Source organism: Lichenostomus cassidix, chromosome 14, assembly GCF_008360975.1.
Source record: "Lichenostomus cassidix isolate B80296 chromosome 14, HeHo_3.0, whole genome shotgun sequence".
In the NCBI taxonomy this organism is placed as follows: domain Eukaryota; kingdom Metazoa; phylum Chordata; class Aves; order Passeriformes; family Meliphagidae; genus Lichenostomus; species Lichenostomus cassidix.
Genome location: NC_139495.1, coordinates 8,667,256 through 8,693,629, shown reverse-complemented (window position 1 = coordinate 8,693,629; position 26,374 = coordinate 8,667,256). Strand labels below are relative to the sequence as shown.

The 26,374-nt window shown below is 42.1% G+C and overlaps 1 protein-coding gene and 1 long non-coding RNA gene across 6 annotated transcripts in view; one reads left to right on the top strand and one right to left on the bottom strand.

The window, feature by feature from the left end:
• The window catches only part of MYH11 (myosin heavy chain 11), a 53,334-nt gene extending 31,960 nt beyond the window's left edge, over nucleotides 1-21,374 (bottom strand). For all 4 annotated transcript variants that reach the window (XM_085074784.1, XM_085074785.1, XM_085074786.1 and 1 more), the window contains exons 1-4: nucleotides 21,253-21,374; nucleotides 14,786-15,144; nucleotides 10,577-10,733; nucleotides 4,289-4,316 (exon numbers count right to left, since the gene is read on the bottom strand). In XM_085074784.1, the coding sequence (XP_084930910.1) occupies nucleotides 4,289-4,316; nucleotides 10,577-10,733; nucleotides 14,786-15,127 (527 nt within the window). In that variant the 5' untranslated portion in view covers nucleotides 15,128-15,144; nucleotides 21,253-21,374. The remainder of the gene's footprint in view (nucleotides 1-4,288; nucleotides 4,317-10,576; nucleotides 10,734-14,785; nucleotides 15,145-21,252) is intronic.
• Nucleotides 4,820-26,265, top strand: LOC146430804 (uncharacterized). 2 transcript variants are annotated; one of them, XR_014855116.1, is made up of 4 exons: nucleotides 4,820-4,926; nucleotides 23,562-23,767; nucleotides 24,103-24,210; nucleotides 25,278-26,265. It is a non-coding gene; the product is annotated as an uncharacterized LOC146430804 (long non-coding RNA). The 2 variants fall into 2 exon arrangements; XR_014855115.1 differs by lacking the exon at nucleotides 4,820-4,926 and adding an exon at nucleotides 18,545-19,407.
• Nucleotides 26,266-26,374: the final 109 nt, after the last annotated feature.

Genomic DNA, 26,374 nt, shown 5'->3' with positions numbered 1-26,374 from the left:
ACTTTTCAAATAAATCTACCTTACAACTTTGTTTCTTTGGAAAAAAAACAAGCAAAACAACTTTCTTCAAACAAACCCTGGGCTTTGAACTATTCATTTTATTAAGGGTTATTTGTAGTTCATCACATCATCACTGCATTTTCTTTCTCCCAGGGCAACAGTGCCCATCATCTGGCTTTTCCCTGAATCCCTGTGAGTATTACCATATATGGCATCATTTTACTTGTAATTATCCCATCATACTGTAATGCTTAAGTTACTTAACATTTAGCTCTGCTCTTTCATCCTTAACTCTTTGCTTCTGAACAGGCTGCGGGCTTTCCTGTTTTCTGCAGATAGACTTGGGGCTTTAACTTCCTTTTGAAATAGACAATAGAAAGTTTCTCAGCGGGAAATAGAAAACACACAGAACCTCAACTGCTTTAGGTTAATTAGGAAAAAAGTCTCCAAGTTCAATAAGTAATGAAGAATAATGTCTATCTATAGCTGATGAATACCTCTGATTTTCAGCATATCAGATCAGTTATAAATGTCCATGACACTAGACAGGTCTGATGAACAAGTATCCATTAAACAATATTACATACCCTGAAGGATGTATCAGCCATATGACAATGTCTGATTTCATCTCAGTGATGAAATGCCATGTGTTTGAAAACCAACTAGTGAGGAGGAATGGCTAGGTCAGGCTCAATGCTCCTAAATATCAAGAAGTTAACCAAAGGAGCCCCAGGAGGGGGAGAGCATATGAATCTCCTGGTTCACTTCACAGGTGGATGAAATTCCTCCTAGAGCTATTGAGTTGCAACAGAATTGGTGATGCTGGTTTTTTTTCTCTGCATCTGCTTTGAAGTACCATAATTCTGAGGTGGCATGAGAAATCCCACCTGCTTTAAAATCTACATACTCTCTTGAGCTCAGTGACTGAACTTTTAAAGATGGATCTCTTTCTTGCAAACATCTTTCAGTTGTTTTGGCATGGATCATACACGATGGGGTTCCTCCCAGGAGGCACCTGCTCCTGTCTTCTGAGTGCTCATTCTCCTCAGACTTAATTATGTTCCAAATAGGTGTTTACTATATATATGTTGTTACCACTGTCCTAATCATCATCTTTAGGAAGCAGACTGAGCATTTGTTTAATTGAAGCATCTCAAATAATTCTTTTACCTGCCATACACAAGTGAGCACATTTTCTGCCAGTGCTGTTCTTTGCACCCAACTCACATGGCCAATGCAAAAAAACCAGATCAAAAGCACATCCCATTGCACAGTTCTGAGCAGCCCAACAGCAGCACTTTAGCTGCTTCCTATGCAAGTTTTCCTCCTAAGAAACTCTGGCTTTCCCCAGGTAGAGGGCTCCACTAGGCTAACATGCATGCTCTGTTAAAAATACCACTCTCACATCATGGGGTATAATTTAAACTTATTCTTCCCTTGTTGCTTGCCAAGCATTGTTTTAGGAATTCAGTACAGGATTTAAAGCACATAAGCTCACATATATAGTGCTCAGCCATAACTGAGTTTTTGTACCTCATGAGCTACAAAATCCTTGATGACTCCATTACCTTCACCTTAAACTAAAATTATCCCAGCTAGAATAGGTTTCCAGACAAAAACAAGGTGAGACTAGCAAATTGGCCCCACTGTTGTGGGTTGAGCCTGTGTTGTAACTAGTTGAGAATAGCTGGGGGAAATTGGTTTTAAAAGTGTACTTTCATTGTTGTTGTTAAAAATTTGAAAGCTTTCCACGTTAATATTATGATATGAGACTTAGCTTAATTCCACTTTTGGAAACATCTGAAAAGCAACAGCAGAATTTATTTTCAGCGTTTGTTTCAGTAAGCAATGAACCACAAGAATTGCCCGTTCACACATCCCTTAATCCGGCTGTGCTGGCACTGTGGGAAGCCCCTGTGCACAGGGCACTCAATGAGGTGCTCTAAATCACATTAGGGCTTGGCAGCCTTGCTCCTGCAGTATGAGATATGCAAACAGAATGAAAACCTTTGTCCTAGACCAGCTGGACCCCACTGGAGACCCATCTCAGAAGCCAGTAAATCCTACGGGTTTACTTCCAAAACAATTCCCGAAGGATGGAGTGGGTTCAGCATGGAGCTGAACTGGAGCTCCATATCTGTGATATCTGTGTGGGAGAGAGGCCAGGCAGCAGTGCCTGCCAGCTCCAGCCTTGGAGATTTACTGAGCTGGGAAAGAAGAGTTTAGCCTCTCTCGTGGAGGAGTCTTTTGAGTAATGGTTTGGAGATGTTCGGGATGATTTTGCTTCTTGGTGCATGTCAGGGAAGAAAACAGGCTGGAGTTCCATGGCTGGGTGAGGCTTGGGAGAGCTTGCCCAGAGAGAGTGAGAGGGGAAGAAGGGGAAAAGGGCAGGATGGCCACTGTCTCACTTAATGTTTTGTCTGTTCCCATATCAAGTTAAGTGGAAATATGACCCTGCTACTTCCCTGTTTTTATACCAGCTGCTCAAACTGAATGCATGTTTTAAAAAAGAAAAAGGTAACGGAAAAGTACTTGATTAGATATACAGGTATTTAACAGTACATGTTTCCACAGACTTCACAATACCCCAAACACTCAGAAACTGATTGTTTTCTCATTCATTTAAGGTAGCTTTTTGTTTAATTGAAACGTGTGCACAGTTCTCTTAGCCACATTTGCTTTCTAGAAAATACTCTACCTGCTCTTCTCAGGAAGTGGCTAAAAATATGATAACCCCGAGATCAGACAGGTTTGTGAGGAAATTGTTAAAACTCTCATATGGTTAGCTATGCAAATAAGCACTTGTAGAATTTTTAGTAAAGAACCTTTAAAAACCTCCAGGAGAATCCACTTGTGTCTTTAGAAATCAAACAACAAAACACCAGAAATCTCCTTTGAGGTCTTGTATCCCTACTGACATTGGAAGAAGCTTGAAAAGCCACAAGTCTGTTCACTGGCCAAAAGATGTGTGAGGAATTTTTTAAGCTATGGGTCATGATGCACATCCAACATACAGCAATTATTCTAAACATCTTGGGAATCACTTGCTGTGGCTGTTTTCAAAATGGGAAAGGCATTTCATTCTCCCTATTTTATATATTATTGGATGGAAAAGGCAATTAATTTTTTCTGTTTTATATATTACTTGTGTGAAACACTTCAGGCTTCCAGCAAGATGGCCAGGTAATTTCAATAAATGGAAGCTGCAACAAGTGGATCCTTTAATGATTTTCATGAACAAAAAGGCATAAACTTGCAAAAGAAAGTCCCTTTCTTGAAAGCACCAATATTCCAAAGTTAAAAGAAGATTTACTAGTGGAAAAATAAACTGAAGTACAGAAATAGAAAGAGGAAATGCATATTGTAAATTAGTCTTCATAACCATGACATGTTTCATCCTGGGAAGAATGTGATGGTCAATCTTTACTTCATCATTGCAGGAACTTTAGATTTCTTTTTGGTATTAATGCATTTGGGGGCAGATTTTTAATTGGTATACTTACAAATACTGAATTCTTGTTATAACAGAAGTTGGAGCTATGATGACCCTTATGGTACCAGACACAGTATATAATTTTTATTAGGTGATAATTTTTTTCCAGTCAGCAGTGGCACTCAAAAACAATATTATGGCTGGTGATCAGTGGCAGTGCTTTTTAAAACCTTTAGTGTAAATATATATTCCTTCAGTAGCCACATTTTCTCAGGTAATTTAAATCTGACAGATTACAGCATCATTGCATGAACCTGCTATAAATAATACACATGCCAGGTCTGCAAAGAGTATTAGCATTTACAAAGAATCAAATCCTATCTTTTATCAGAAAAACTGGAGAATGCCTAACTTAACAAACACAAAATTATGGCAAAAGCATCCTTGATGGCATTCAAGCAGATAAAACCAACTAACAAGCGACAGAAGAATGGTGAAAGAGTAAAAACTGAGGGTCAAGGAGGAGATCCCTGTCCAGTCAAACAGTTTGAGTGATTTTGGGATTTTGTGGAGTAATAACCACCCTCCCCCAGCTGTTCATTGAAAACTCTTAAATCTCTAAATTTAGGAAAGTCAATTTAAAGAAATAATTTTGTGCATTAAAGAACTTTCTATGACACTGATACCTGGTTTTAATCTTATGAACAGGGCTATCAACTGAAGCAGGGTTGGGACTGGAGTTCAACATTATTGAAGGTGAGGAGAATGTGTCCATTCCATCAGAATTTGAATCAATTTTGAATAAAGAAAGGCATTGTGTCATTGAGATATACTAGAATAGATGAGTTTACTTACGTGCACAGGATAGACTGGTCTTCTCGATCTGTGAATAAAGAAAAATAATCCATTAATTAGGGAAAATGGCTTTTCTGACAGAAGCACTTATATTTGTAAGGATTTACATTGAACAGCCTAGACCTTCTAAAATTTGGCCAACCATGATTAGCCAAAAGTACCAGGTTCACATCTTATTTAATTTGCCCTTGCATTTAAATAACCATCTCTAATGGAAATATTTTGTACAAAAAATGAACAAATGGTTAAGAGGTCAAAAATACTTCTTGTAAATTCCATTAGAGATGAACAGTAATGAGGACAGCAAAAGGATCAGGCTCTCTGTAAGAAGATTATAACAGAATTTCAACCCTGAAACTCGAGTTTTCACTCTGCTTATGAACTATGGCTAGCAGCCCACTTTAAACAAAGTCTGGACAGAGAAGGTATCAACAACTAAAATGTTTTAAGCTGGTCTTGCAAAGCTTTGACTTTCAAAAGCAGAGCAGTTCAAATACCTGAATAATATACTCTCTATTTCCTGTCAGACTCAGAGACAGCTTTTATCAAGAGGACAAGTAATTTCTTTAGAGAGATCTTCCAAACAATAAGTTAAACAAGATACATTGTAGATTTCGCAAGCTCGTATCAACAAGTATGTAAGTATCCTTTATGCTTTTTACTATGAACAGACCAGCAAACACATTTTGTATCAAGGTTTATAAAAACAAGGACCAAAGTCTCCAATTGCACTATGTGAGGCATGTGAGAGGTTTCTGCACACCAGAGTCAGGTGTTCTGTACTGCTGCAGGAAGGTTTAGGGTTGCATCCCATCTCCATAACCTGTTCTTGGAGTGATCCTCCCTGCTTATTGTTTTGGAGCTGGAGTTTCTCTCCACCTTCAGAACTTTTACACGGATTTTTCTGCTGAAAGGCACGATGAACATGTTTGCTGTGATCCATTCTGAAGTACAACCATTTTCTTCACTTGTCAAACACCAGGGCATGTTTCCCAGAGAGGTGTGGTGTCTCCAGCCCTGGAGCTCCTTGGAAGCAGACTTGAGCAAGCAGCCCCAGCACTGAAGGCTGCCCTTCTTTGACTGTCAGTTTGCCTTTACAGACTGTAGGAAAACCTGACTTAGAAAAATTAATTCCCAGACAGGTCAAATATAGTTTTGAAAAGTGTGCTTAGTTTATAAATCTGAGACTTGAGGCAGATAATTAGGCAGAAGCCAGTGCTTCTGTATGGTTTGGCATGATTTATCCAAAGCAGAGCCAGCATCAGCCTCTGCTCAGAGGTTAAGACATGAACTCCTTTTGCTCAGTGTGTGGGACAACTTGCAGGAATACCTGTCTGGTTGCTCAGCCCTACTGCTGGCCTTGTATGTTATAAATATCATGAGATATACTTATTTAAACCCATTTATTAAGCTTTCAAATTGCAACTTCTGCCTGGCCCACAGCCAGCCTAGGAAAAGCTTTAGAGGATTCTGCAATGGCTTGGATTGATATTAGACAACTGTTTTACTCCCAGTTCCTCAAAAGCTATAACATTAACTGCTTTATTGATCACCACACAGCAAATAATGCCACTTAACTGCTTTGTTTGGTAAATTGGTACAAAATAACTCATTGCATTTCTGTTAGAGATATTTGTCAGCAATCAGCACAGCAGGACTCTTTGACATAAACATTTGGGAGGAGAGGAGCCATGAGCCATGTTTGTTTTTCACTGCAGGATATCAGCTAGGCTTTCTTTTAAGTTAGAAAAGTGAGAGCATGGAAGAACTTCTACTAAAAATACACTGTTGTGTAAATAGAAACCATGGGCAGATATTGATATTGCATCATTAACCCATAAATACCATAAAGAAAACAAAAGTGACTTCTTGATACTGAGTTGCCAGTGGAATTTCTGAGCTCAGGGAACATTAGAAAAAGTTGGGCTCCTCCAAGCCAAGTATTTTCTCACTACTCTTTGCTCCCATTGCTGCCCTTCTTTTGCTCCCCAAACCACCCAAAGGTGTCTCACAGACTGGCCCATCATGGGGGCTGGTGTGAGTGCCTGTCTGGGGGCAGCCTGAGGACATGTAAGAGCAGCAGGATTAGGAAGGTCAGAAGTTGCACCAAATGTCCTCAGGGATAGGTTAATCATGGGAGAAACCTCATGCTGACAAACTCTGCTGTGCACACTCATGCAGGGAGAATTCCAGATGTTATTCTGTCTCCTCCATCAGTTCTAACTAATTGAAATTCTAAGGATGAAATGTATGAGGAAATCCAGTCCTATTCTGTTATGGCCTGAGCTGCAGATACTGGTCTCACTTACTTTCAAAGGCTCTCTCATTCCTTTAATCCTATTTCTGTTCTGGAATATTTAGTCTGTATAGAAAAGACTGTGCCCTATTTTGGGAGTCTGCAACTTTATGGGGTTAGATCTATCAGAAGAGAATGCATTGCATAAATAAAACTCCTTAAACATAATTTGTGGAGCTTAAAAAGCAACAAAATATGTCTTCTAGATTTGAATGGCTTTTTGGCTAATGTCTTCAAAGAAAATTTGACACTACATGGAAGAGTATCATATCCACCTCCTGTATGTCTATATTAGATATTTTAAACACTTTCAAAATTTTCTCCTCAGTTTTTAATAGAGACCTACACTTACATTTTAAACCTCACCAGCTTTCCTAAACATGCAGCAGAGTTGTTTTTTTTCTTTCTGCAATCTGCTTACTTTTTTCACCAAACACCTCCAAATTGCCTGTAAGAATTCTTGCTCCTCTGTTCTTGATAGACCAGTAAGTTCTGCTTAATCACAAACAAAATCAGATGGTTTATCACAATGAAGCAGCAAGTTGGCAGCTTTACCATAAAAGGAAAAAAACCCAGACTGAAACCATGTTCCACCACTCACTTACTGCTTCTTTACATTTGTTAATAACTACACTGCCTAAAGGGGACATTTCTGTGCAGTCCTGCTGAGGACACAGTAAACAGATGGCTTCTCACAGCAGCCTCCTTTGCTAAGACCTTGGGAACTGTGCTTCCCTCCCATACCTCCAAGGAACTACCAGGTTGTTTGTCTTTCCATTTTTAACTCAGGCTTGCATAAAAGTGGCTCTGCAGAAAATAATCTCCTTGAATCCGCAGAAAGCTGCAATATATCTTCTCCATGAAGATTCATTGCCGGAAAACTTAATGAAGGCCTAACCAACTACACAAAAACTTTGCTACTTCTCCATAACATGACTTTTCATATTTGTATTTTCACTTTGTATCTCTTTGTATGGAGCTACTTCATCCCAAACACAGGAGACAGCAGAGGGTGCAGGAGCAGGTAATGTTTTATGTTTTATAATTGCAGTCTCTAAGTGTAGCAGTAATCAGCTATAGCTGTCTGTAAACACAGCCAGGAGGGCCCAGTTCAGTGTGGTCACTCCTGGGGGCACACACACAAATGCTCTTGCAGAATTCTCAGTCTTTGAGATTAAAGAAAATTGAAGTTTATTCTTGTTCTGGCTGGAAATGAGCACCCATGGCTGTGCCTGGGCAATGATCATACTGCATTAATGCCATGGTAATCAGCAGATTCAACAAGACACCCTGGCTGAGCATGAGACAGCATGACTGTGATTTGTAAAAGGGTTTTAGGTGCTCAGAACCACTTGAAACAAGTGGAAATTTTATCTTCATCCAGCCAACATCTTTGATAATTCCTGTGTCCTGTGAGATGTCAGCTTTTCTGCATATTTGGAAGAAAGTCTGATTATCTGATTGCTGATAGCTGTAGCTAAGTGTTTTTATCAGAACAGCTTTGATGGGACTTAAACATCATCCCTAATGAATACATTAACCAAGTAAGTCTCTGAAGCAGAGGAGGAATGCAGTGTGCACAGCTCATGTTTTTTTGCTGGATGTTTGTGCCAGCAGAGGGGAGGGTGAGAATGTGAAGGGCTGTGATTCCCAGATGATGAACCTGCAGTAGGACGAGGGATCTGCAGCCACAGAGGCTTGATTCACCCAGAGATAAAGGATCCCTGAGACATCTGAACAAGCTGATTGCTCTGGGCCAAGTGGCCCTGGTCATGAAGTACCAGAATATAATTCCTCAGCCTCATGAATCTAAGACATATTTTACTTTGGCAAGCAGAAACTATGCAAGTTTCCAGATAAGGAGCAGTACCGACTTTTCACAAGGAAAACATTTAGTGCTCTGATCCATGTTTATGAGCAAGAACTTTTGTTTATATTCCATTTGGAAATATGCTCACAAACCCCCCTGAAGCTCTCTGTGCCTATACGTGTTGCATGCTCACACAGAACTGTGTTGACGCCCACTTTCACCACTCCAACGTGGAGAGAATTTGGCTGAATAACCAGAGTTATTTTGAGGGTTGGTTTAGTTTTATGCACAAAACACGAGTAGGTTTTTACAAACAAAAGCACAGCTTTAAAAGCAGCTGGGGCCCTCTTCAGAGATGGAGAGACTCCAAAATGACATGTGCAAGTAAAACGTGGGTTTTGGGCTTGTGCTGGGAGCTCTGGTGGTTCCACTCCACGGCTGCTGTGCCAGCTGTGCGTGGTTGGGGTGGGAGGCAGTGAAAGAGCATCCTCTTAAAGGTTCAACTGATCACCTACTCCCTCCTTGTTCCTTTCTGCTTGCTCTCCCCCTCCTCTCTGCTGCCAGGAAGAATTCCTTGCAAAGGGGGCACATGAATAATAAGGAGTAAAGCGTCCCTGAGAGTTGGTAAGGTCAGGAAATTATTCTGAGCACCAAAAGAAGTGAATAGATAGGAGCCCCCACTCTTGCTGCCTCCAGCATGCAGCCTGGGAGGCACAGCTGAACCCACAGCAAAGGGCAAACCAGCTCCAGTGGCTTCATCACATGCTGGGAGGGACAGGAGACAGAGAGAGGAGGACTGAAAACATCCCTGTGCTGCTTGGATCAGGCTCATCTATGCTGGGGTAGAAAACTTGTTGGGACAAAATAATTCTCTTTGAGCATAGGCTGCGGTCATATGTTTGTTATTTTTTTCCTTTCCTCCAGATAGCTTATGGCCCTTTACTAGTTTCTTTCCCCCACTTAGTTTCTAGGGACAAGTACAGTGCCCTGCACAACTGCTAATGGTCTGCAGGAGCCAGGAGCTTCTTCCAGAGCTCCTCTCAAGGTTTGCTGCTTAAATAAAGGATCTGCCCTGGCTTCAGGGCCTGGAGATGTGCTGCATGCAGAGCACAGGGGTCAGGAGGGAAGCTGGAGCACAGATATGTGCCTGTGGCTTAGTGGGATGACCTCCTCACAAGTAAGTTTTTTATAAATATTATATCACACAGTGTGTAGGAAGGTCTGTTTTCAGGATCTTTTTATTGCTTTATTGGTCCTCCTCTGCTGCACTGTAGCTCTGCCTTCTGGGATGCACTCAAATAAAGGAATTAAAATAGCTTCAGAAAAGAAATGTCATATAAGCCATGGGAAGAAAAAAATTCCTAATCTTTAAGCCCCAAACTGGAAAACTCCAAACTTTAGAGCCAAGCCTGTGAATTTTGCTGAGCCATAGTTGTCAGCCAGAATTTCTGCAGGGTCAGGGTCCTTATGAGGGCATATACATTTCAAAATGATTTTTTAGAGCTCCTGGTTTCCTGTAGCACCCAAGGTCGCTATGAGATGGCAACTAGCTATGGCCCTGTAGTCTGGAGGCATTGCACCTCCTACATCCATTACTTTAGCTTTTCCATCCCTAAATGATGGTTTCTCCTTAGAACAAAATCCCCTCAGTCTGCAGGAGCAGGACAGCACTGTGAATTTTGGAGGGTTTATTTGCACGTTTTGGGGCCGAACTGCTTTTCCTCTACTCATTGCCACCCATGTTGGAAAGCAGAGCACATCTCAGCTCAGGCTCCAGACATCAGGCTGCAGGGAAAGTAGCCCCCAAAGACTTTTTGAATTTGCAGCGCTGGGGGGAGAGAGTAGCAATGCTGACAGATCCAGCAGCGCTCGCAGCTAACTTTGGAATAGTCTCTACTAGCGGAGAGGGAGCATTTTCCATGCCCGTATTTGCCAAAACTATTTGCTTGACTTTGAAACCTTCCCACATGCCTCAACACAGATGGGTAAAAGGATTGTTTTTCCTTTTTGAGTCACAGCGTTTGTGGACCGCTGCTCCTGCCAAAGAATTCCTCTGAAAGTTCTAGAAAGGCAGTGCTGCCCTCGGTGAGAGCTGTTTGCCGGGGAGCTGGCGGGAGCACGTGTGGAGCTGTATCCCCATGGCAGGGCAGGCATTGCTGCAGCCCAGGCAGGGCTGCCCTACCTTGCAGCATGCTCCTGTAGGCTGTGTCGGCGATGGCGTAGATGTGCGGTGGCATCTCATGCCTCTTCTTGCCCTTGTACATGTCGATGATCTTGTCGGAGTAGATGGGCAGCTGCTTGTAGGGGTTGATCACAACGCAGAAGAGACCTGAATACGTCTGCAGGGGAATGCAGATAAAAGCTGGGCTTAGGATCAGCGGCTGTGTCTAGGCTGGGAAACACTGGCATCAGCTGCATTGAGTTAGTGGGGTTTGAGCGAGTAGCACTGCTTTGTGTTCTGCCCGGGGGAATAAATGGAGCAGAGATTTTCTGAATGTATGTGGATGGGTGTTTGCAAGTGCACAAATAATTAATTCTAATAAGCAAGCTGCTGGAAAGTAGGTGAATTTAGCAATCTGTAAAAGCACTATGACCTGATGCTAGACCTTCTTGTCTTCAGTTATTTTCAGTACATAATCCATACCCTTATTCCAGATAAGGGAATGAATTAATGAATTAATTTCTTTAAAAAATAAAATTAAGCAAAAAAATAAGAAACTTTAAACTCCCAAAATAAAAAAATGGACAAGTTACGAGATCATTATTGCAGGAGTATTGTGATATTTAAACTGGCCTATGGGAAAAAAAAAAAGAAATAGCTGTTTCTGACATAGGCAGAAGTGGCTTGTTAGGGTTTAAGAAAAAAATTTATTATTTTTTATTTCATTTTCTTGCTGTGAGTGTGAATGAGAGCTCTGCGGGGTGCAGCTGCTGCCATCCCGAGCCCCAGGGCTGTGTCCCGGCGTGGCTGGAGCTGCTGCGGGGCTGGGCTGGGCAGTGGCACCGGGAGGCTCCGGGCACTGGGATTTCCCTTTCCTGACCATAATAGGCAATGGCCCAGCACAGCCCCGGCACAGCCTGAGCACTTTATATGGTATTCAGCAAACTGGGAGCAGGCTGGGTGCTCCAGCTGGGCACAGAACATCTGGGGTGCTCCGGGTGGTGATGGGGAGTGACCTCCACCCGTGGCTCAGGGAGTGCCTGTGGCACCACAGTCCAAGGAAATCGAGCTCAAAGCCTTGCCAGTTCTCAGCATCCCCAAGATGAACCCCTTGGTGTGGAAGGTAGAGAATTGCTGGGCTGGATTTTCATTGACATGGGAGTTCAGAATGAAACTGTGCTGCTCATGTCAAAATGAACTTCAGTGTTGCCAGGATAACACACTTGAAAAGTGTCAGTTTTATCCTACAATGACCACCAAGGCCCTTATGGAAAGGACAGCAAGACATTTTTTAATAGCATAAATAGATTAACTGTATGCACTCAATCATTCCCACCCAAATAAAATAATAGGAGAAGAAATCAAGCAAATTATTTAGGCCTCCCTTCCCTGAGATTTCCAGGCATTTCCTGATTGGCCACATGCAGGGCTGTGTGCACACCCAGGCACACAGTAACATACCTTTGAAGGGCTAATTTTGAGGCAGAAGAAGCAGGCTATTGAGGCAGAGCAAAAGCTGGAGCTGATGAAGTTGAGGAATCCTCATTTCTAACTGGACTGTGACTGATTTGATCTGTCACCTCAGGAAACTCAATCAAGCCCTCTTATTTTGGCTGATCATAACTCTGGGAATCTGCTTTGCAAGGATTTGGGGAAGCTAGATTAATATAGGTGATGTTTTGACACAGCCAAGTGTGTGATTGAAAATGGAGGCACTGAAGCCTCCGTGCCTTAATCCTTCTCCTTGGGGCACAGCCTGTCTAGAGAGAGGCACCCCCAGCTGAATCCCTCCCCAGAGGGTCTGGAGGAAGAACATAATCTGAAATATTTTAGGGATACTTCTATGGGAGTGCTGAGCTTGTGTATCCCTCAGACAGCTAATGCTGATGGGTATTTACAAGAGACTAGCACAAATGTATTGTAAATATTTAGGTCTGGGCAGAAGAATCCAACCTCAGTTCCAATAAACCTATATTGTTTTATATATCAAAGACAGCATCTTTCACTGTTAAGTGAAGACTGAACAAGTAGTGCCTATGAGTACAGCAACAAGGAACTTGATTCTACTCTCAAATCCAGGGAACTTGCATTGCTGTGTTATTCATGCTTATATAATAATTTTTTGTGTAATTTGTGTGTGGATAAAGCAGATTCTTTTTGTTCTGAGCAATGTGAAACATGAGTTAGTGGCTCAAGTTTCTTTTTGCCCTTCTATCTTAATAATCTGGGATGAAGCAAAAGGCCAGGGTGTTTTTGTAGTGTGCAATCTGCTCTGAATTTTTTTATTTAATAATATTTAATATAAATGCAGGGGGGAGATGATTTTTTCCCCAGCTAGATTGATTATTTTTCTTTAGCAGATTTGGGAATCCCCATTTGCGTCAGTGATGCTCTGGAGAGAAAAATGTTGAGGTCATGTTTTCTTTGAATGTGTGGGACTCCAAGGGACACAAATTAGGCAACACATGGCAAAGCCAAGGGACGGTTGTTTGCAGTTAGTTTTGCAGTGGATGAGACTCAAAGTCTCTTTATGGCCCCCTCTGGTTCCAAAAAGGTATGACAGTGTCTAGTAGGCTAGCACTGTATAAAGCTGGACAGTTTCAAGCAGGTTTTGGTTACTGAAAATACAAATAACCTGTTGCACTACAAGTCAAAATAATTTCTTTGAATCTTTTACCATCTTAAAATCTAGTCTCTTGAGAAAGAAAACTTAATTTCAGATACACTTGCATTTTTGCCTCCATGAAAAACTCTTTGATTTCTAATTGTATTATCCACTCTTGGAAATTAATTTCCTCTTTCTGTAGAAAGTGAAAATTCCACAAAGTAAATATAATGGAAACCCTGGACCATCTATCCAGAGTGTTGCTGAGAACAACAACAAAGAAATCCACCCCCCCATTTTATCCCACTAACCTTTTACTAATTCTTTTAATTTTTGCAACAATGCAGAACACTTTCAGAAAAAGTCTATTTTAATAATTAATGCTGCATGTTCTGATATAATAGCACATGTGTCCACATGTTCACCTGCAAACTTAAAATCCAATAAACTCAAATAATGAAAAGATGGGAAGCCTAGCTTCTTTCAGGAACCTGATAATGTGCATTTTAGTACATTCCTGAAGGAAAGATCTCGAGCTTAGCTCTTTGAAGTTATGCATAACAAGTAAGTAGTTCCTTTGTAGTACTCCATATAACTATCTTATTTTCTGCTTCATTTCCTATTTTTCAATTTAGCATTCCTCATATTAGTAATAAGACCTTGACTACTGTTTCTACTTAAGCTCTGTACTTTCTTTCACTCATCAGTGGTTTGTCATGCAAGTACAATTTTCATAATTGAAACTGTAGATAATTTTTCTGCAGCACAGAATCCCCCATGTAAAACCAAAGATTACAGCTAAGCTCTTTGGAAAAGTTTTTGTGCTTTCCTATTGTGGTGTTCGCTAACTGTTGATGTGGATAGATTACAGGGTCATTAATGTCAAAATATTCTTGTGTTAATGTACTTGTGTGGCCTGAAAGACAGAATAATCTTGCTATTACTCACATGAACACAGAGAAGATTACAATTTCTTCAGGACTGCCTGATCTATTACTTGACCAACATGAGGGACAAAAAGGTTTAGTGGATGTGTGACTTTGCTTCAGTGACACACTGGTATGTATGAGTACTCTTGCCTGAATTCCAGGGGGTTTCTCCCTTTATCCAAACATAAGGTTTAACTCAAGCACCACCAAACCAGAACTTTTCAGCTGTCTTTCAGTGGGAGTTTTGCCTGAGAAAGGACTGCATGATTTGCCTTTTTCGTATGCTCTTTTTGCAGGTTACTGGAAACTTGTTCAGGTTTGCACTGAAGTAATTTCAAAGTCCCTATTATTTTTTTCCCCCAAACAGCAGGACTGAGGGTTTTGTTAACCTATCAGAGAGTACTTTCCAAGCCAACAATATCCTTTCAGAATTCATAATTTTTGTGGAAGAAACCCTTTATGTGTTTTAATTTAGTTAAGTAAAGAAGCAATTATTAAAGAAGCAGAAGAGTCATGGGGAATCAAGTTAATTTAAAACATTTTGGGGTTAGGATGCCATTCGTGGGGGTTAGGGCTTGCATGGCACTGTGACACACAGGGCCTGTGTCCCAGACAGTGGGTGGGATCCACCTTGCTGTTGATGGGACACAGTCACATGCAGTAGGAAATGCTCCGCGTGTGTTTGGGTCTACTCACATAAATTAGACCTGAGAAGTATCTCTCCCTTAGATTGTGCAGCACTGAAGCTTCATTGAGGCAAGTCAGCTCTGCCATGTCTTCCACTTTGGAGAACTTTGGAGGGTTCATCTTCTGGACATCATCCTTGCTCAGTGTCACCTTCTTTCCATTTTCTGCCAGTTCAACTGTCACCTCGTCCCCTTTCTCTTCCTTGATACTTGCTGCTTCAAATCCATGTTTCTCTGATGGAACCCAAACCAGTTTCTTTGCTGACCAGTCAGCCTGGGCAAGTGGGTTGTTGATGAAGTTTTTGTCCACAAAGAGGAATTTCTCATCATCGCTGAGAGGTTTTTGAGCCATTTTGACTCAGCAGACACCTGTTGAGGAAGCAAAACATTCTGCTTTAAAGGAACAATGGAAGGCAAATGTGGAGACATTCCAGGCAAAACACATTTGTCAAATCTGCCATGCAGTAGGTCCAAAGCCCTCTAGGCCCCGTGTCATATCTCACATTTCCATGTGGATACTTTTGGGTGCCAGCTCAGATACTTTAGAATATCTGTGTTCAGATTCCCATGCCTTTGTTACTGTGTTTGAAATCACCAAACCCAAAATCTTCATGGCACAAAATTAAATTAGGATATCTGGGCTTATTACTTTATTTTGTTTATGTTGTACTGAAAAGCAGAGAGAAAAATAAGGCATAACTAATGCCTGTGCAATGAGACTGTCAGAACTGCACCAGGATGACCAGCTGAACACCTTCCTGCTGCCTCAAATCCTGCCCATCACAGAGTTAATTTAATTCAGACAAATATGAAATTTCCCATCACCCAAATGCTGTTGGGTGCATACTGAAACAGCAGTGCAATAATGAAATTAGTAATAGAAGGATAGTTCCAAGGCTGTGTTCCAGCAACGACAGAAAGGAACCTCTCTTGCAAAGGACTATTTCCAATTACTTAACACCATTTCATTTGGAGGAGAATAAGACTAAGACAAGGTCAACAGAAAAAGCAGAAAAAGCACTTGTCATCAGTACTGCTGGTGAAGGAGAAGTAATTTAGAGTTAGCCCCTCCCCATGGGTCAGACAGTGGGAGCTGATCATTTATGAAGGGTAAATGTCTATCATGTGTGAGAGAGAGAGAGAAGAAATAAAAGCAGCCTGGAAATTGCCTCAGCTAAAAGATAATCTGAACCATGATGCTCAGACTGGAGGATGATGCATCTGTGTCATGCAGTTGCACTTGAGCTCAGCAGGGGAGAGTTTAGGCTGCTTTGCACGGTGTTGAGACAGGAGGCAGCTGCTCTCTCTGGCCACTGAAGTTTGGATGTGGCTGCAAGATCAGTGCTGATAACGCTGGAGCTTTGTAAGTGTTTTGCTCTATCCCATGGGGGGCACAGGACTAAATGAGGGAAGGAGTAAACAGGGGATTTGTGGTTTGCCCCAGGGCAGAAAGAGTCGTGCTGGATGGGAAACCTGCTGTGCAGTGGAGCAGAGGGAGAGCTGGGGAGGAGCTAAAAAGAGTGTATGCCCAAGAAAAACATCCCTAGGAGACAGAGGATGTTTCATTTCCTTATTGAGAATGAATTTAATATTTACAGCATTCAAACAAACATGAATCTGGAGGGAGCTTGGAGAACAGACTGCTAAAGATGTCAGCAGTGAACCCATGAGCAGGACAATATTTGTAACGACCAAGCTCTGTGGTATGTAGCCAGATGGACACCCTGTGCTCTGGGAGTAGCAGAGCTTGCTTTCCAAATATTTATCCCTGAAACCTTCCCACAGATTAATGTTTTTTTGCAAGGCCATGCTGTCTGAGGGCTCTGAGAAGGAAACATGGATCATGCAGAAGGTGACATAAAGCTTGAAAACCAAAACTAGGATTTTTAGAGGCGCCAAAGAAGGTTAGATGATATCCCATTGAAATCCAGTGGAAATTAGATGCCCCAGCTCTTTAAATTCCCTTGGCAATTGTCTTGACAAGAAAAAAAAAAAAAAAAAAAAAAAAAAAAAAAAATCTAAATTTGCTTGTTCTAGAGCCTTGCCTGGAAATCCCAAAGAGGAGAATTCACTCAGGTAATCCATGGAGATGCAGTGTGTAAGAAACACCCTGGCAGGCTGGACCTGTGCACTGCCACTGGCCCCTGAGCAGTGTTCCTGCTGTCAAGGCTCTGTGAGGGAGCATCTGTAGGATGTGGCCCTCTGCTCGCTCCCAGGAGATTCTTGGAAGAGAGCAAGAGGAAACTATTTGACCTCTGTGTGGATTAAGGCAGAAAATGCTCCCTGGTTGCCAAGAGGGCTGGTAGAGCCGCACAGTTCCAATAATGGAGATGGTATTCTCTCCAGCTGAGCTTTCCAGCTGGCGGCTGCAGGGGGAAGCTGGCTGGACAGGGGAGCCATGGAAGTGCTGCTTCATCTCCAGAGCTGCCCCATCTTCAGAGCTCAGGGAGCAGCAGGAGCTGCCAGGGCCTCTCCCACTGCTGTGGCAACAGGCAAGGCACATTCTCCGCCCCACTGCCCCAGCAGCATGGGAGGAACTGCTGCAGCAATGGAGATGGGGATTTCACTCCATCCTGTGCCCAGAAGAGAGTTATATGGCCATGCTGAAGCATCAAGCATCAGAAAGGTTGGACAGTGCTGCCTGTGGCTAAATGCCAGGTGGCAGCACTTTTATATACATAGGAATTCACTATTGCTGTCAGAAACACCAAAAGTGAGACTGAGCTGCAGAGCTGAGCTCCAGGGGGTCAAATCCTGCAAATAGCTGAGGCTGCCCACAGAAAATGATGATGGAAATCAAACTGCCAGATCATCCTGACTGTCAACCTCAAAAACCCAACCACAGCTAAAACTGTTGGCCTGGCACAAAACATGTCACTGTGGGACATCCCAGAAGTTCATCTGTTCTGTTGCCCAAGGAAAAGTTGCTTTCCTTGTTACATGCTAAGTCAGGAACATCTCCCACAGATTCTGGCATGAAACTGAGAGCTGGTCTGTCTGTATTTGACTAAGTTCTCCTACTTCTTCCTGCATGTACATAGCAAGGTGCAGAAAGTTTAAAATGCAATCTTTTTCAAAGCAAGATCCATTTGGAAGGTATATAAGCTGGAATGAACTGCAGAACTTGGAAACAGAGGTCCTTATTCTCTAGATCCAAGCACTAGGACTAGTTTCAATATGGTAAGAATAGATCCCCTAAAAGAACTAGTGAATAGACAGTCTGAGCTGGATCCCAGAACTCTGAAGCACAATGAAGTGAAAATGTGGATTTGTGTGGAAAGAACTTATCATGACTGAACCTCTGAAATCTGGAGATAAAGTTTGAACAAATGCTGACTACCACAATTAAAAGGAAAATGCAGTTATGGAGTGTTGATTAAAGGATATTAATAGTTTAATACATTTATTACTTTGCACTATTAATATTCATTATAAAGGAAAGTTTCTGAATATGATCTCCACAAACTCAACTAAATTTCTCCTAGTGAGGACTAATGAGCTGCTAATGAGATGCTGAAGCTTTCAGGTTAATATTTGGCAGTAAATCTTCTGGTCCATCTCTGACCAAGACACCACTGCACTGGGCCAGTATGTGATTGATACTGGGGAAATGGGCCAAGGGGAAAGACTCCTTACTGCCTACTTAGAACACTCCCTGAGAAAGCAGAATTGACCCCTTAGGCAGTTCCTGGGTTTAGTCCATAGGACTGGCGCAGAGAAATGGAGATCACTATCTCATCTGTAAAAGAGGTGATAGGAAGTTCTCATCCATTTAGCCCAAATCATGTACAAGAGCATACACTTTTATATGCAGAGGTGAGTTAGCCTGACAATGGGAGAAGGAAAAGCAATCACAAAAATACCATTGATGTGAAGTTTCTCGCCTTAGAATTGTGCCAAATTACCCCTAACCTGATCCATTTGCTGTACTTGTCTAACCCCCAAACATGCATGGGTATTTCCACAGCTCACTCTATTCCTCTGTCTGCTGTCCCTCTATGGAGATATCTGGCTGATCTTCACTGTCTTTTCCCTTTTCATGTTAATGACGGAAGCTGAATGCTGTCTTTATAATTACTTTATCCTGAGTATATTATTCCAAGGATGAAATATAAATATTTCCAGGAAGTGCACTTTAATTAAAAGGTTATTGGCCAAGCAGAATTGCCTCCTGAGTCAGAGCTTAGAGGGACTGCTTTTCTCCTAAGGAAGAGATAAAGGACACTTCTCCCTTCCTTTGCAGGATATGCATGTCAGTATAAAGCCTTGTCACATCTGTACAGGGGATAAGTATTGCAACAGAGGAACATATAACCAATTATTTTCAAAAATCAAGTCTTGCTCTCATGAGTATTTGCTGATGGAAGAATGTAGCAGTAACCTGCTGCTTGACTCAAACTGCATTTCTTGCACTACATATCTTTTACTCTTCCAGCACTTTAATGAATTATCCAACTGAGCACTGCTTGAAAAAAAGATAATCAAAAGATAATCTAGGAGTGAGTCCTAATCTTGTCACCTTCATTTGGGAACTGGTTCCCCAGCAGTGATAGCTTTATCACAAGCACTGCTATGAATCCTTGCCGGCCTTTCACCTTTCCTCATTGTGGACATTTTCATCTGGAAACAGAGGTACCATCAGTTTGGGGAGTTCTTTTTTTGTTTGGTTTTATTTTTTGGGGGTTTTTTTGTGGTGCATTCGCTATATACTTCAATCAAATTGTCTGTAAGTGCCTCAGTTGCAGTAAGGTCTCCTCACCTTTGTTAATGTGAGTTACTGTATAACTCTGAGTAAACACTTGATTAATTTTCTAATATTCAAAAGAAATCAGCCCTAGTTATTGCCTGTGTTATAAATTGTAAAAATCAGAAAAGAAGGGGGAAAAGGATAGATTCCCTTTATCTAGAAAACACCAGCTATTTCAAATGCTTGTAAATGTCCTTCTATTAACTAAATCAGATTCTGTATATTGATCAGAATTCACAAATAATCCATAAGTTAACTGGACTTTGCACAAATTGGCTCTTGGCTTCTTCTAGAATTAACATACTTAAAAGCCAACAGATTTGCAACTAATAAGTCTGTGTGATTTCCAGAGCATTGGGATCTCTGCATACATCCACACGCTGCCTTTTATGGAGATGTTCTGCTCAATACTCGCTGTTCCGCAAAAATGTAATGATAACAAATTCAAAACAAATACCTTTTAGGGACTAGTGTGTCAATTGCAAATGAGATAATAAAATTCATTGTTTACACCCAAGCGAACACAGCCAGAGCAGAATTGGGCACTAAACTGAAGTGACAACTTAATCAGAGCTTTGCTCTCGGGGGGTTCATCAGCTCAGTCCCTGCGTGAGAGGCTTGAGGGAAGGGGAACTTGGGGAGCTCAGCAATTCCATCCAGACAATCTTGCTGCAAACTGCCTGTCAGGGCAAAGCTTGGAGTGAAGGACAAGCTGGGCTTCTTTTCCAGCAAGTATATTTTAGAAAAGATTTTACTGAGATGTATGTATTAGATAATGACAAGCCTTCTGATTTCCCTTATATTGAAAATATCTCATGATGCTTGTTAATTAGGCAAACGTTTATGCCTTTCACATCCATATCAACATTTTCATAGGTGTGCATGCACACATACACACACAGATACACACATTTGTGAAAGAAGGCTGTGAACCTCTGGGATGATGCTGAAGCTGCTTTCTGCACTGCCATCTACTGTCTCAATTTACTTATGGGATTTTTTTAGAAGTTTGTTGCTTTATTTTCCCTTTAAAAAGGGTATGTCACCGGAGAAAATAGTGTAATTCAGTAAATTATCAGATTAGTTTTGCTTAAAATTTATTCCCAGCATATTAAAAGCATATACATGTAGTGCTGGGGCGTTTATGTAAAGGTGTTTCCATTCCTTCTTTAATTTTTAAGCATTTTTCCTGTTTAAAGAACAAGTTATTGATGAACCGATTATTTTATTTGGGTTGCACTTTCTTTTAGCAGTCCTTTATTAGGACTGAGAGGTTAGGAATACGTAAAGAAGATCAGCAGCTCAGGCCACCAGGCTTTTTCATTCCCAAATGCTCATGTGGTGGTTACCTGCAGCAGGTACCTGTGACCACCTGCACTTTGTGGCTGCGTTGCTGCTGGCTCAGAGCACAACTCCTTCCCTGCAGCCCGTGTTTTTCAGGCTCAACCCAGCAATGGCAGTGTTAGCAGTGACCAGAAGCAGGCTAGAGCACCTGTGCACACTTTCAAGCATGCACAGTCTCTGTGCATTTTAACCAGAACCCAACCAGTAACACACAAACCAGGATAAACCGTCCGAGCACCTCTCTTAGCTCTGTTCCCATGCCCAGGTTAATTCTCTGAATGTTTGCAGAGCAGTGCAAGAGTTAACTTGCCAGACTCCCCATCCCAAAGGGTATGAGCCCCCAGCCCGGTCCCCAGCAGGGACTTCACCCCCCCCATGGTACTTACAGGTGTCCAAATGGGGGAGCAGAGTGAGTTGGAGATACAGCCACCAGCCGGGACAGCCCAAGTCCTTGCTGCCTTTGCAGCCTCCCTATATAGAGGAGGAGAATCTTGTCAGTGGGGAGGGGCCCTGGAAACCACGTCCTGCTGGAAAATCCTTTTGGTACCTGGCTGAAAAAACACAGCCTGAGCCAAGGACCTCGTTCCCAGCAGGGCCTAACCCTGGGCTGCTGCCCCTGCCCCAAGCCACTTTTTAGGGAAGCCGGCTGGTTCTGGCTTTCAAAAAGGTGTATGAAAGGGTCCCCAAACTGCAAAGGGGTGCCTCTAACTCCCAAGTTCAGAGATCTTGCCTTTTCCTGGGGTTAAACAGTTGGACAAAGCAAATGGACCTTTAACTCCTTCCTGCCCTGGCAGTATCCCTGCCCCTCGTGGCCGTGTGCCTAGAAGGGCAAAGGGCAGGTCACGGACCCAAGTGGCACAGGATGGTTCCTACCCACTGTCACTGCATTTTCTTGGAGCTAAATCCCTGAGTTCAGGGGTTGCTTGGGCAAAGAGGGTTATTCCTAACCCAGCAGGGCTGTGTGGGTGGAGGTTGCTCTGGGTCTCCCTGTGTTTATATGACATTTAGGGCGTGGGGCTCGTTTAAGCATCCTTTACCCATGTGAAACTAGGGGGTTGTTTCCCACCTTCGCATAAGTTTCTTTTGCAATCCAGCGTGCAGCTCAGTTTTTGAGAAAGGACTGTAAATACTTGTTCATATATAAGAAATACCTCCCTCTGTAAAAGTAGAAGAGAAGTGATGAGGAGCTGGGGGGCACAGTCCCTGGGATGCATGGAAAGAACAGGGAGCAGGCACCATGTGCTGGCAGGAGAGGAGGACAGGGCGCTGGGAGCCAAACCTGCAGGGGTTAGGAAGTGATCTGGTCCTCATCAAACCTTCCTCACACCCCCCAAACCTTCAGTCCCCAGCTGTCCCCCCTCCTTCCTCTCCTGGTAGCCAACAGCCTTGTGCAGTAGGACCTGTGGATGGAGATATCCCAAAAAGGGAAAGCTAGGATCCTCTAGGAATTCCCATCAACGTGCCAAATACAAAATACCGAAACAACCCCCTCTCAGCAACAGACTAAATATGGTGTATACCCAAAGGATCAGAGCACAGGCCTGAGTGAAATTATTTCTCTTGACATCAACAGCCCTGTCTTCTCTGGAAAATAAACCCTCCCGGGGAAGATGGATGGGGCTCATATTGGTCTCATCATCCTAAAAAAATACCTGTGAGGGGAGGCTGGGCTGAAAACCTCTGCTGTCACTTGGTCAGGAACTTGCAGGTGTGACAGATCTGTAGCCCCTTCTTCTAGCTCTGGGCAGTGGTGAAAAAAATTTGGACAAAGAGAGAGGGAAAGAACCCTGGGGTTTCTGCCCTGCAACATTTCAGAAATATCAGGTGCAGAGTGAAGTTTACGCCTCAGCTGGAGAAGATCAGATTTGCCAGGGCAGTGACACAGTGCTGTCCTGCCAGAGGGAGGGTTGGTGTCTGTGGTGGTGTGGGGCTGCCATGGAGCCATGCAGAGCCTTCCAGGACCCAGCAGTGCCATATCAGACACGTGCATGTGTGACTTTGTTGGAGCAAAGTCAAGGGAAATGATCACCATGATATAAATCCAAGAAACTTGCCCTTGTTAGCAGAAAGCTCCTCACAGGGCAGAGTAGTTCACCCTATTTTACTTTTTTCCCCTGCAGTTTCTCTATTGCAAACTTAGTTTTAAAATAGAAAAATAATGAAATGCAAGGGGATCCTCTGAAAAGTATGATCATTTTAACATTCATCAAAGTTATCCTAAGAAGTTCCTTTTAAACACATGCAGCTGGTTCACAAAACCAGACACATTATAATAGTAGCTTAAAAAGGAGTGGAAATTATTCTGGCTGGTCTGCAAACCGCTGCACACGCAGGCTTGCTGCCCAAGGAGGGTGTTTAACAGCAGCACTGCTGGAGGGTGATATATGATGTGACATTAAACGGAGCTGGAAAGTCTGAAAAAAATAGGGACTGCTGGGACTGAAAGAGTTGCACTCTCAAGCAATGTGGGGTAGGAACTGATAAGTGTAAGCATGGCTTCCAACCTTCATTTAAAATTAATGTAAGAATATACTAATCTGATAGCCTGGTTCTTGAATGTTGTCGTATTTGTTTTAAACCAAAGTTGCCTCAAAATGAAAGCTGTGGATGCCCAGGGGATGATGAGTTTGTGACAAAAAAATAAGCTCTGTTTAAACCCCCTTAATTTATTTATTTGTTTTAATTACTTTTCTAGGAAAAATTAAAGTATTGAGCAGCCTGCCCTTAAATATCTCCTTACTGAGTTTGCACTGTAAATATTGTACTTGGGGAAAAGAAAGAGGACCCAAGAAGGAAAGAAATGAACTTTCAGCTGCCTTACCATGGTGTAACCTGAACACAACAGAGGGGAAAAAAGGAAAAGCACAGATGGTGATGTTAGTTTGTTAAATAATGCAACAGGTAAGTGATTTTTGATTTGTTTAAAGATGTTTTTACTTAAATTTTACCCACCACATTTCTCTATGCCGACAAATGTAATTGGAATTGGTGATTGTACTGGTGGATTACCACCTGTGTCAAGCTGTGCCCTTGCAGCAGGAGGGACCAGTCTGTGTCCAAGCTAGGACATTCAATCTTGAAAACAGTCTGATGAGGGAAAATGCTCACCAACTGCTTGATGTTAAGGTTTGTGCTTTACACTGGCTGCAGGTGGTCAGGTGAGGTCTGTACCAGCTGCTGCTGAAAGGGTGTCTTTGCAAGTGTGAACAAATCTTTTGGGGTTTCTTTTCCTCAAGGTGATTACCCAAGGATAATCACTCCTCCGGAAAAGTGATCCAGTGACACCAAGATTGGGTGCCCAACGCCAGGGTGCTCAGGAAGGAAAGTGTAACTGACTCCTCACAGTGAGCTGATAAAGCTTTGAAAAAATCTCCCCTGTGCAGGACAGAAACTAAAACCTCTGAAACAGCACGGCTGCCCTGGAGCCTAGAGACATAGTTTGCTCTCATTTGAGGGGAGAGCAAAAATTTGGTCTTAAAGAATTTTTTTATTTTTAAAACTTGTGGGTTAAGTTCTTCCAAAGTGCTTTCCAGATCTGATATCCACAGCAGACTTCCCTGGCTCCTTGTCACCTTCACTTGTGATAATGTGCTTAGACAACAAACAGCCTCTTTTAACGGAATTCCCTCCGTAATGCTCTTGGTTAATGTTCTATCTTCAACAAAATTCAGAAATGCATTTTGCTATTTAAAGCACCTAAACTTCCATATGCTTGTATTTTTTTTCTTTTTTTCATTTTCTGTTGTCAGTAGAAGGAATAAAGGCAGTTAATGCAAGACATCCCAGGCTGTAATTAAGGTAGATCCAGCTTCTTAAACTGAGAAAATAATTTTTGTGTATGCTCACCTACATGGAAATTTCTTCTAAAACCTGAACCTGTGACTCTAGGACTGTGAAATATTTTGATCTAAAACTTGACCTCACCTTAAAATTTTAAGGAATGCTAAATGCATCCATATGGTATAGATTTTGCAATTCCTCTTCACCCGGTAACAAGGCAGGCAGTCTGACACATTCATGGGACTTGCTGTATGTCAGCATCTTGAAAGATACTTTCATATTTCATGTTCTGTCAAGATAAATGCTAGACCATTAATAATATTAGACCAGTATATTTTCACAAACATATTTCAAAGCCTTGCTGTACAAATAAATATCACTGGAAATACACTTTAATTTGCTTTTAGTTTGCTTGGGCAATGACTATACTTTGAAACAAGAGATTGTTTCAAAACCCCAAATGTAGGCTGTGAAGATATTGGAGAATTAGAAGAAATGCAAGTTGCACGCAGAGCAAACAGACCAAATTCCACCCACCGTCCCAGTGTAGTGTCTGGACAATAGGTGAATCCACAGAGAAAATTGTCCAAAGATTCTCTTTGTTTTAAATTTATTTCTTCTCTGATGTCAGACATACACCTTTACCTCAAAGCTCAGTGAAGGGTGCCCTCGTAACAGCCTCTGCTTTGCTGACTGTGGAGACAGGAGCCTGCTGAGCTGTGTGTTTGGGAAAGGGCAAACACCAAACATCCCTTTGCCTTCTTCAGCCCAGGCAAAAACTGTATTTAAGTTCTACCACTAAAAATTCATTTCCCAGGGAGCTCCATGGCACCTGGGCAGCATCTGAATGATCTATAGTGGCAAGACAGAAAGCAGAAGCAGTGACTTTGGTTACACTGAAACATTTGCATAGCAGAGAAGGTTTGAGTTTTTGTTTCCCAGAGCCTTTTACTTTGCCCTTGAAAAGACAAAACATACATAACAATTTGATCCACTGGTTCATGGGAAAACAGGGGTCTAGCACTGAACCTCTGGAAAATCAAAGTAAAAATTCAGGAATGACTCTTCAGCCCAGTAGCTGAAGGTGAGGGAGGTGTGAGCACAGAGCAAACACTGAGGGCACACAGAGATTCCCTTCCCTGATCCAGTGGTCAGCTGCCACTGCTGCAAAGCTGCAGAAGACTTGCAGATGGATTTGATTGAGGTTTATTTGCAAACACATGTCCTCCCCTCCTGGCAACAGTCCTGAGACACAAATCAGCCAACAGGGAGCTGCCAGCACTGCCAGTCACACGAAGGAGATGAGCTCATGGCTGAGGCTTCACATGGATAAATGCAGCCTCTCTGCAATCTCACATTAGAGTACAGGCTGCCTGTAGAAATGAAAGTATCCTTGCAATGCTAACTGGGTCAAATCAAGATAAAGGCAAAACCTCACAGTGTGCACAATTTGGGGTCCTCTCAAGTTCACAAACTGCAGGTTCTCTTCCTCTCTTTGCCCCCACCAACTCACTGTACCATTTATCTAACAATAAAGATTTTGAAGAACCTAACCCTAAATATTTATTTATACAAAAATCCTCTCAGTACCACTGGAAACATTTAACATTTATACATTTTGTTAAAATGAGTAGAGAAAAAATAGATGTTATTTTTATGTATCCCTGTAAGTTTGGCTTTTAAAATAAATCACCATTTCAAAACATGTAAATACTTCAGCTAAAAAAG